The 11000-nt window shown below is 51.7% G+C and overlaps 2 protein-coding genes across 2 annotated transcripts in view; one reads left to right on the top strand and one right to left on the bottom strand.

The window, feature by feature from the left end:
- The window catches only part of CAP1 (cyclase associated actin cytoskeleton regulatory protein 1), a 91516-nt gene that overhangs the window by 42257 nt on the left and 38259 nt on the right, over positions 1-11000 (top strand). The gene's annotated exons all lie outside the window — the stretch shown is intronic.
- Positions 1973-6083, bottom strand: LOC116830226 (elongation factor 1-alpha, somatic form-like). The gene is made up of 7 exons (XM_032789572.2): positions 5784-6083; positions 5158-5337; positions 4500-4796; positions 3544-3694; positions 2930-3186; positions 2590-2824; positions 1973-2281 (listed from the first exon to the last, which is right to left on the bottom strand). The coding sequence occupies exons 1-7, from the start codon at positions 5925-5927 to the stop codon at positions 2160-2162; spliced, it is 1386 nt and encodes a 461-aa protein (XP_032645463.1). The 5' UTR covers positions 5928-6083; the 3' UTR covers positions 1973-2159.

Raw genomic sequence — 11000 nt, forward strand, 5'->3', positions numbered from 1 at the left:
CTGTGTACACAGGAGGTCAAACTAGATGATCGCAATTGTCCCTTCTGGCCTGGCAGTCTAGGTATCTACAACCCCTAGATCAGGCAGTGTAGAGGGACAATATACCCCCCAAACCATGCTGCTGCATGAAGGGATTGCTTCAAAAATAACTTTCACATTTTAAAGAGGCAGAGAATTAAATACCAGCCTGAGTAACACTGCCTTGTGCCTCAGCACTTCAGAGACTTACCCCTGGGCTGGAGACCATGCGGAGCCATCAGGAGCAGGTCTTTTCTAAACCCTGATGCTATGCTCCAACTGAGAAAAGCTGCAGGATTATCCAGCCCCCCCCCCCCATCTCACTAGAGAGGAGGGTGGTTGTGACCCTGCGTGTCACCTCCCTGTTGAGAACTCAGGCCCCTAAGGGAAAGGGGTGACGATTATACCCTGTAACCCCTGCAAGGCTAGTAACAGTCCTGCCAGAGTCATGGGTGCTGGAAGGCAAATGGCCTCTGGGTGGGGGCAGGGGGGATTCTTACCCCAATTGCTCCTCCCCTCCTGTGAGAAATTAGTTTTAGAAAGAGGCGGGATGGCAGTTAGCCAGGCACTCGGCTCTGAGAGGGCCCTGTACAGCTTAGTGGGGTGAAAATCATAAATACCTGCAGCGCTGCACTATTTGAAGCCCAGTGCTTAAAATTAACTGTCCCCTGAGCCCCCCTGCTTTTCTAGCCCCTCTACTGCCACAGAAATGGTCAGCTGGCCAGTTCGCCCTCCAGTGAGGAATAGCCTCTCAATGGTGTCCTAGTGCATGTGGACTTATAGCTGGGAACAGAGTCAAGCCAAGGGCCAAGATTCTCAAGTGACTCCAGAGGCTGCGTGTCCTACTGGAGACACAGGAAAGGAGCCAGATTTTCAGCACTTTCTGAAAGTCCGTCCCCTTTGACTGGAGCCAACTTAAGCACTCAGAAAACAGAGGCCCCCACAGTCACTTTGGATGATCTTAGCCCAAAAGTTTATGTTCAAAGAGCACGGGCTGCTGACCTGCAGCATTGGAGGAACTGCCAATGCCTTGCCACGCCAACAGACTGACTGGCATTCCTAGAGGAAAGCTAAGAGCGTCTGTATCCCAGCCCTCTACCAACTCCCTTCCTGGAACAGCAGCTCTAGAAACTTTAGGTAACAGCTCTGCATTCGCCACTCACGGTGTTAGGCCTAACCCCACTAGGAATCATAGTTGAAGCTTGAGTATTTTTTTATACAGCTATTTAACTATACCTGTTAGTATAACTCACTGACAGAGTGTGGCAGCTTAGGTTTCCAGAGTAAGTCACTAAAACTTAACTCTTTCCTTCATAATAGACTAACCTCTTTCCTTTGAGGTTGTCAGCATGTAAACTCTGCCTCCCTCTTTTCAGAGAGGCTCAATCTTGGTCACTGCTATAGCCTGTCTGCCACACCTTACCTGTGATTCATTTCTCAGGGGAAGTTAGAGACGCTTTTATAATGCTTGAGAGGCTATGGAATAGGTATGAGTTGGAGAAACAGCTTTGTTCTCGGAGAACTAACAGGCACACGTAACATCTCACTGAAGAGTTTTGACATCTGCCACCCACCTCTGTCAGTTTAGTCTTACATCTTTAGCCCTTAACCACTCTAATAAGCGTTAATCAAGAATGGGGCCCTCCTGGTGATCAAACATAGTAGACAGTCCCAGTCCCAGGCTGTTGACAGGTCAAGTTCCAGTCTCCCAGCTTAAGAGGTTGTGAATTGTGTTGAATCTTTAAAATGGACTAGAACCAATTAGACTGCAAAGCAGCCCAGGCAGTTAGTTGTCAACCGTCTGGTTAGTACAAGAACCAGATGCTTTGAAGACAAGTATAGTGCTTACTCCCTACGTTATAGCGACTCCCAGCTGAATTAAACCAAACCACTGAAGCAGAAATTATCATTTATTCACACCACCAGTGAGCAAGACAAGGGGAAAAAAATGTGCAGCCCAATAAATGAGAAAAAGACTCCGACCATCTTCCTTTCCTTCGGAAGCTCTTCCAGTGTGTCTTACTGCTCAGGAGCCAGTCCTGGATAAGTGAGTCCAGACATTGATCTGTGATTGTGGGGGGCTGGGAACCCACTGTTGGTGCCTCTGAGCACGCTGGCACATGGTGACCTTGGAGGAGAATTCACTTCTTACTGGCCTTCACTGCTGACTTGGTGACCTTGGCAGTTCCACCAGCTTTCTTCTCAACAGCCTTGATCACCCCCACAGCCACTGTTTGCCTCATGTCACGAACAGCAAAGCGACCTGCCGGAGAAGGAACACCAGTTAGACGAAGACAAGGACAGAGTAGGAGACTTCCTGGATATTGAGAGGAGTTTCTCTGCTAGTGACTGGAGTTTGGTTTGTGGACTAATGCCTTGCAGAAGCATTTTATTACTCAAGCCAGTGAAGGGTAGGTACAATTTTACCTCCTGTTGCTATGGAGAGCAGCTATCTAAGAGCTGAATCCTAGCATTAGTTGTCTTAAAACAGAGTTGCAGTGTTAGGATGTGTTCAGACAGACACTCATCAAGAGCCAGACTTGAACCAATACAAGGAATATGAAATCTTACCAAGAGGTGGGTACTCAGAGAAGCTCTCCACACACATGGGTTTGCCAGGAATCATCTGCACAATGGCAGCATCCCCAGACTTCAGTGCCTTGGGATTGTCTTCCAGCTTCTTGCCAGACCTGCGGTCGATCTTCTCCTTCAGCTCCGCAAACTTGCAAGAGATGTGAGCAGTGTGGCAATCCAGCACTGGGGAGTAGCCAGCGGTGATCTGGCCAGGGTGGTTCAGGATGATGACCTGCAGAGAAAGAAGGGGGGGGGGGATTCAAAATCAAGCGACTGGTCACATTTCAATGAGACTGATGGGCAGCAATAGGGACTTTACAGATCCCGAATCACTGACCTGAGAGGTGAAGCTACCAGCCTCCATGGGAGGGTCGTTCTTGCTGTCTCCAGCCACGTTCCCACGCCGGATGTCTTTCACAGACACGTTCTTCACATTGAACCCAATGTTGTCACCCGGCAGCGCCTCTGCCAGAGCCTCGTGGTGCATTTCCACTGACTTCACCTCCGTGGTGATGTTGGCGGGGGCAAAAGTCACAACCATGCCAGCCTTCATGAAGCCAGTCTCCACGCGGCCCACTGGGACCGTTCCGATACCTGGGGAGACACATACTGGTCAGTTTGGTGTTAATGAGCTAAAACAAGGTTACATGGGGAGAGGAAGGAAGGAACTGGAGATGCAACAAGCAGAGATCACCCGCTCTTTGCTTCAGCATCCTCTGTCCAGAGGCCCCATTCAGCCTTTTGGCCATTAAGGAGAAATACAGCATTGCCAAGAGAGGATGTGACTAAGTCTCTATCCCACACATTCAGTAGGAAGGTATTCCCGGTCCATATGAGCTGCAGTTTAGGTGGAATTACATCACTTAAAATGGCAGCCACCATTTTACATGTTCCTTTATGGAGAGAGTTCTGTTGTCCCAGCCCTACTGGGAAACACTTGCCCCTACTCACCGCCGATCTTGTAGACATCCTGCAGGGGCAGGCGGAGGGGTTTGTTGATGGGGCGGGAAGGAGGGATAATGGAATCCAGGGCTTCCAGCAGTGTTGTACCAGAAACGTTGCCTTCCTTCCTCGTAATGCTCCAGCCTTTGAACCAAGGCATCTGCAAGGTATGTATGAGGGGAGAGGAGATGATTGTAACTGACAGCTCACAAAGTCACCTGCAGAGCTTGGGTGAACTTGGCAGCAGGTCCCAAGTACTCCAGTTCCAACAGATTCTCTTTCCTACCCCCAAAAAAGTTTCAATTAAGCAGAGGAGCATCCCTTGTGATTTGTGGGAATGAACAAGAAACAGATCTAGGCTTAGCCTCAGGGGTGAATGTAACTTACAGAGCTTATGGTACAGCTGGAGTCCTGGGGGGTGGTCTCACGCAGAAGAGACATGGCCTCTCAAGATTTAAAGGCCTTGGGGCACAGGCTGTGGCTGGGAGTCCCAGGGCCTTTAAATCACCCCTGGGCTCCCAGCTGCAGAGGTGGAGTTAGGCCCCAGCCCAGCTGCCAGAGCTGTGGGGGGGATTTAAAGGGCCCAGGGCTCACTGCAGCAGCCAGAGCACCAGGCCCTTTAAATCCCCGCTGCGGAAGCCAGTGCAGTCTAGGAATTTCAATGCCTTAGAATAGAATATCAGGGTTGGAAGGGACCAGCTTACTTTCACCTCTGTTTAGCCTCCATCAAGCCATGAAATCCTAGCTCAAGACAGTGAGATAACGACAGTCCAATTTAGAGAATCTCAGAGGGCCAGTGTCTTATTGCAGCACGGAGCCCAGCAGTAGTAACTTTAAGCTGAACTCATTTCAGTTTACAAACCACCCATTCTCTCCAGCGGTAAGCCAGTCCCCATCCCATCCCCCCAGAAGTCTCCACACCTCTCTACTAGAGGGGTCCATGTAGAAACAGGTAGGCTACTCACATTGGCGCTGGCCTCCAGCATATTGTCCCCATGCCAGCCAGAGATGGGCACGAATGCCACAGAGGCTGGGTTGTAGCCGATCTTCTTGATGTAGGCGCTCACTTCCTTGGTGATCTCCTGGTAGCGCTTGCCACTGTAAGGGGGCTCCGTGGAGTCCATCTTGTTCACCCCAACGATGAGCTGCTTCACCCCCAGCGTGTAGGCCAGCAGGGCGTGCTCCCGGGTCTGCCCGTTCTTAGAGATGCCAGCTTCAAACTCCCCCACACCAGCCGCCACGATCAGCACCGCACAGTCAGCCTGGGGAGGGAAACAGGCCACGAGAACAAGTTCATACTGGGAACAAGGGGACCGGTAGGGATGTGACAGACCTAGGTACCCTACAGATAAAGGAGGGCCTCTCCACCCCCTACTCCACTCCCCCCCAAAAAAACCAGTCTCACTCAGGAGGGACTGGCAGCCCTTCCCTGTATAGAGCTAAAAGCTGCACCACCACCCCACGCCTAGAGCCCAATGCATCGAGTGGCAATGTTATTCCTTGCAATGCTAAGGTCACAAGACTCATTTGCAGTTAAATTAGGCTTTATTGGGATGCCACAAGGCATAGCCGCAAACCAGTATAATCAAACTCTTCACAGGGGTTTGACTGCCCAGCCCGTACCTGAGAGGTACCAGTGATCATGTTCTTGATGAAGTCTCTGTGCCCAGGGGCATCGATGATCGTGATGTAGTACTTGGTGGTCTCGAACTTCCACAGGGAGATGTCGATGGTGATCCCACGCTCCCGCTCGGCCTTCAGCTTATCCAGCACCCAGGCGTATTTGAAGGAGCCCTTGCCCATCTGCGTGGGAGGAGACAGACACTGTTTACAGCGGGGCAGGCCCGCTGCTGTTGGAAGCTGCTACTGGAGAAACAGGCACAAGCCAGGGACAATCCCTCCCAGCCAGGGGTGTGAAATGCAGGAGGGGGTGTAAATGTTTGAAGCAGATTCCCCCTGCCTGGAAGGGGACACCTCCCCCAGCAGAGTCTGTTCACCACAGAGCAATATACTAGGTGCAAGTACAGGGGACCCCGAGGTAGGCGCATGGTCCCTGCTCTAGGGCAGGTGGGGGCAGGCATGGGGCAGTGTTCACCCCCCACCCCATCGTAAGCTGGTTACGCTGCAGCCTGGAAAAGGGCCCGATTCCCCAGCCCCCACAGGGCCGAACACCTTTTGGGAGGTCAAGGAGCCAGAGGGGAGCCACTGGGGCGATTGGGGGGGTGCAGGGGAGTCAGAAATGCCCCCACCTCAGCCGCCTCCTTCTCGAACTTCTCGATGGTTCGCTTGTCTATGCCCCCGCACTTGTAGATGAGGTGCCCGGTGGTGGTGGATTTGCCCGAGTCCACGTGGCCGATCACCACGATGTTGATGTGGGTTTTCTCCTTGCCCATGGTGCCGGACGGAGCGCGAGCGGGACCTGCAGGGCAGACCGAGTTACCGCAGAGCGATTCGCGCGGGGCCACTCCGGTGTGACTCCGGAGTAACAAGCCAGCGTCACACCGGGGGGACACAGCAGAGCACGCCCTGCAGCCGGACACATTGGTAGGGGCTCCGATCCCCCGGGCTAGAACCGGAGCCCAGCCCTCCCGCTTCATTCGCACCAGCCAATTCGGATCGAGCGATCGCTGCCAGCCCACCCTCTCGCGAGCGGCCTTAGAGCAGTGCGGACTGTGCGCCCCCTCCCCAGCCCTGAGGGCCCCCCCAAAATCGCTCACCTCCAGTCACGGTGCCCTGATCCCTCTCCAAACAGCAGCCCCAAGTCCGGGCCGCCCGGGGCTTTTAAAGAGCCCGCGGGGGAGGAGCCGAGCGGCCGGCCGGGGCTGCACAGAGCGGCCTCGCCCCACCCATTGAGAGGGACTGATTCAATTAGACCCCGGTCCCTGGCCCTCCTCCCCCCCGCACGCACGTAACTGGGCCCCTCCTAGCACCCACCTTCCCCAGGCTCTGGGGGAGTCGGGCTTTGGGAGCTGCACACGGGGAGGGTTTGGCAGGTGTGTAACCCCCTTCCCTATCCCCATCCGCCTGGCCCTGGCAATGCCCCTCCAGCCCTGCCCTGCTCTTCCTCTGCTGCCCCACCCCATCTCTGGCTAGTCCAGCTCCTGGGAACATACACCCTGCCCACCCAGTCACAGCTCTGCCAGTGCCCCCCCCCCAGTGATGACCCCCAGTACCATTACTTCCCACTCCCATTACAGATGGGGAAACTGAGGCACAACACAAGGTGATGACTTGTCTAAGGTCACCCAACAGGCTAGTGTAACACTGTGTACTGGGGGCGAGGGGTGCTGTTGGTACTCAGAGACTCTGACCTTGAGGAATTCAGGCTTAAACATATTGCCCTAAGTGCAAATGAGCCCAGAACACTGGGCGACCCTGTCAAAAAAATCAATCAGACTAAACCGGGGGTAGGCAAGCTCTGGCACGGGTGCTGAAGGCGGCATGCAAGCTGATTTTCAGCAGCACTCACGCTGCCTGGTCCTGGCCACCGGTCTGCGGGGCTCTGCATTTTAATTTCATTTTAAATTAAGCCTCTTAGACATTTTAAAAACCTTATTTATTTTACATACAACAATAGTTTAGTTATATATTATAGAGTTATAGAAAGAGACCTTCTAAAAACGTTAAAATGTATGACTGGCACGCGAAACCTTAAATCAGAGTGAATAAATGAAGACTCAGCCCAGCACGTCTGAAAGGTTGCCGACCCCTGGACTAAACCAGGAGTAAAATCTCAGAACACTGAAGAAATTCCTTTCCCCTCCCACCCAGCACATTGTGCCTCTAGAAGAATTAAAGGCAAGAAAGAGGCATTTTATTTCATTTCTTCAGCCTAGTTTCTTTTTTAGGTTGTTTTTATTCCCAGAGCTACAGTGGGGAGTGAGAGAAAAGGCTGGCTCAGGGGCTGGAAATGAGCAGATGCTGGAATATGCCCCACAACCTGAGGCTTCAGGATCTCCATGTGGAGTTTTGGGGTCTTCTCCCCCCCCCCCATGTTTTCTGGAGAATCCAAGTTTCAATTTAAACAAAAGTCCCTTCAGTCTGTGATTGAGTCAGAGATCTTGGAAGACACTCAGAAAAGTGTGAAATGCCCCATTCACCTCAACTGGATATGAACTTTCTCACCTAAATAGCATCATCCAGAAGTGACAGCAGAATTAACTCCTTCCCTGCTGGTCACCTAGCTAATGTGCAGCTCCAGGGTGAGTACATGCCTGCCTAATGCATTTTTATACGGAAAGGCTGCAAGGTGCAAAGCTGTAAGTGCCTGGCTGTTCGATGAGCAATTTGATTTTGGGGATCTCAGCACGGCACTGCCCCTTGCCCCTCCCCAGGGGACAGCAATGCCCCAGCTTTCTGCAGGGGAGGTTCCTCAGCCAATATTAAAACACTGTTGCCCTGTTGTTTACGCTATTAACAGGCTACCTAGCCAGTCTCTCCCACTCGCCCCATCATCCCCCTGCTCCGAGTCCCCCCCTCTGCACACACACCCTCTTTTTGCTGGGTGGGACCTAACCTGTGGGTCAGTGGTTTGAGTCTGGCTCAGGGCAATGGCAGCTATAAGCTTTGTGGCTGTACAGTGACTGTAGAATGGGTTCTGTGAAATGTGCCAGCCGGGGGTCTCTGTACATTTCTCAGCAGACAGGGACCCGTATCACAGTTTGCCTCCTCCCTCTTCAGAGTGGCCAACGACTGAATGGGCCATGGAGAGGAAAAGATGGTCGGGTCCCTGGGATTCGGCAGATCCTGCTCTGCCACAGAACTCTTGTGTGACCTTGGGCAAATCATGTCGTTTCTCGCTGCCTCAGTTCCCTGCCTGTGCAATGGCATAACAGCAGTTCTCAGATACTACAGAAATGGGAGCCATACAAGTGCCTAATATAGGTGGCTAGAGGCCAAGCCTGAAGTGTTGGGGAGCTTGCCTGGCCATTGCTCTGCCTGTGCTGGAGATAAACAGAGGACTTCAATCTCTGCTCCTAATTTTTACAGGGGAATATGGTAAAGGATACATGCAGGGCCCTAGTCAGTCTCCTCCCCATCTCTGACCAGGCCCCTCACTTCCTCCGCTGTCAGTGGCAATGCAGGGTGGCCGTGTGTCTCCTTGGGCCAGAGGGCCCTGTACAACAGCACAGTTAAGCTGTCTTGCCACTGGTTCCAGAGGGCTGCACGTCTGGCCCCAGCTCTGCCTTCACTTTCAAATCAAAGAGTGGGGTTGGGTGATCTGCAGAGATGAGGCCTCCGAGAGGAGAATGGCAGGGGGGCTGTGCACTGTGGTTGATGGCGCTGGGATAGAGGTTGGAGTGAATTCACGTCACATGGATGTTGCTCAGTGACGCTTGGAGATCTCTGGCCCAAGGGGTTAAAAGCCACAGCCCTTCCTTGGTCAGTGCGTGTCTGCAAAGCGACTGTGGGCAGGGGCTGGTTCATTTTAACAAGGCTTTGTTCATGAGTGGTGGGGCGGGGTGCAGGGCTGTGAAAAGGCCCCATTTAACACACCCGAGCAAGGAACAGGCTCTGTTTGAAGCTGATCTCCTCCTCTGATGTGATTAGAGAGTTTATCAGCCCTTCTCTTGCTTCCCCTCTGCCACTAGCAACCACTCTTCCCTGTCTCTCTCAAGCAGACCACTGGAGTCTCCCTGCAATGTCTCTCTCTAATGTATAGCAATTGCCAGAGCAACTGTGTGTGTTTGTGTGTGTGTGAGACGGAGGGAAGAGATTAATCTTCCCCCAGGAACTCCAGGCTTTGGGATACCCCCTGCAGCGCTGCTAAAGAGGATGGTGCCTTCTCCACATTTGGGGATCACTCTGTTTGTTGAATTAGGCCTGGGAGCAGCCTCCCTGTACTGACTTGGATCTAGGCTCAGATTGCTGCTAGAATATCTCTATATAATGAGCCAAATCTGAACCTCGTGGCACCTGGCTACAGGCCCAGATTTATGAGTATTTGGATCCAGAGCACGGGTTCTGCCCATCACAGAGATAAAACATTGGGATTTGGTCCCATCTTGAACAACACCTGACCACTGTGGCTGGAGCTAGCCACGTGTCTGACATGAGCCACTGAATGGCCATGGTAACAAAATTCAGAAACTACTGAAATGCTGGATTCACACCATCCACCTACAGGGAACGAGCCCTGTGCCACAATCAATACCCTGGTATTGCTCACAGTCGCTCCAGTTTTGACCTGTGGATGGCCAAGCTGATGTCAGTGAGGCAAGGACAGGAGTGCACAAAGGCATCTTTATGTCAAGCATCTTAGCAAAATCATAAGAACATAAAGGCCAGAGTGGGTCAGACCAAAGGTCCATCTAGCCCAGTGTCCTGTCTTCTGACATTGGCCAGTGCCAGGTGCACCAGAGGGAATGAACAGAACAGGTAATCGTCAAATGATCTATCCCCTGTCACCCATTCCCAGCAATCTTCTAATGGGATATTGGTATTTCTCCATGTGTTGGGTAATTGCTCTTGTATAGTCTACAGAAAGTGCCATGTGCTAGGAAAGTAAGTTTCTATCTGAAACTGGCAGGAGAGTTGAGAGTATATTTACCCGCACTGGAAGTTGGCCAGGACACCAGGGTTAAAAAGGGGGGAAAGTTTTCATCCATAGATATCAAAGCACTTTAAAAAGGAGGTCAGTATCTTTATTCCAGTGTTACGTGCGGGGAAACTGAGGCACAGAGACACAGTGACTTGCCCAGCCAGGCCCCTCATTCTCTTTCTTTCCATTTGGGATCACTGCTCTGAAACTCACAACTTCCCAGTCCAAAATGAGACACTGTAAGTGGCAATATATCTAGCATTTGCCCCCACTTGTTTCACATCTCATTCAAACAATGGCAATTGAGCGATTGTTTTAGTACTTTCTTAAAGGGAAGAGCACCCCCTAGTGGGACACCGGCACCTCTGTGTTCATAGAAGGTTTCCTATCCATATACAGAGCACACACTTCTCTGCTGAGCTGATATAAAATCTGTGACGAGTCTAGCCAAAGGGGAATTAGCTGCAAGCTAATAGCACTTCTGGGGGCAGTTATGAGTGGTCAGTAATAAAGCAAGCCTGTTCTCTGAAGTGACACTCTGGTATGTTTCCTAACACTGCTTGGCAACTCCTTTCAGTGTTATGTGTCTGCCAATGACTATGAAAAAGTGTCTGCCTAACACAATTAGTGCTAAGGGACTAAACTTAATTTCCCCTTCTCTGTCTCTTTCACAGCTAGCCTCAGATCACACTGGGTCCTACATGAAGCAGAGGCCTTCATACTTCCTGCCAAGGTTCTGTGGAACAGCAGCTGGCTGTGTTAGCAGTGATCTCATGCTTGGAGGAACAGTACAAACCTCAGCAAGTTAGGGCCCAGATCCTCAAAGGTATTTAGATGGCTCATGGCTGTTAGGAGTGAGGCACCTAAATACCTTTGTGAATCTGAACCAAGGTGCATATGTGTTTATTGTTATTCTACAGCCTTT

The sequence above is a fragment of the Chelonoidis abingdonii genome, chromosome 25 (assembly GCF_003597395.2).
Source record: "Chelonoidis abingdonii isolate Lonesome George chromosome 25, CheloAbing_2.0, whole genome shotgun sequence".
In the NCBI taxonomy this organism is placed as follows: Eukaryota; Metazoa; Chordata; order Testudines; family Testudinidae; genus Chelonoidis; species Chelonoidis abingdonii.

Coding starts and splice junctions, on each gene's coding strand:
- LOC116830226 (XM_032789572.2), bottom strand. CDS start 5,927: ATGGGCAAGGAGAAAACCCACATCAACATCGTGGTGATCGGCCACGTG. Junction 5,338..5,783: donor TCGAGAAGGAGGCGGCTGAG/GTGGGGGCATTT, acceptor CCTCCCACGCAG/ATGGGCAAGGGCTCCTTCAA. Junction 3,187..3,543: donor GGATGTCTACAAGATCGGCG/GTGAGTAGGGGC, acceptor GTGTCTCCCCAG/GTATCGGAACGGTCCCAGTG.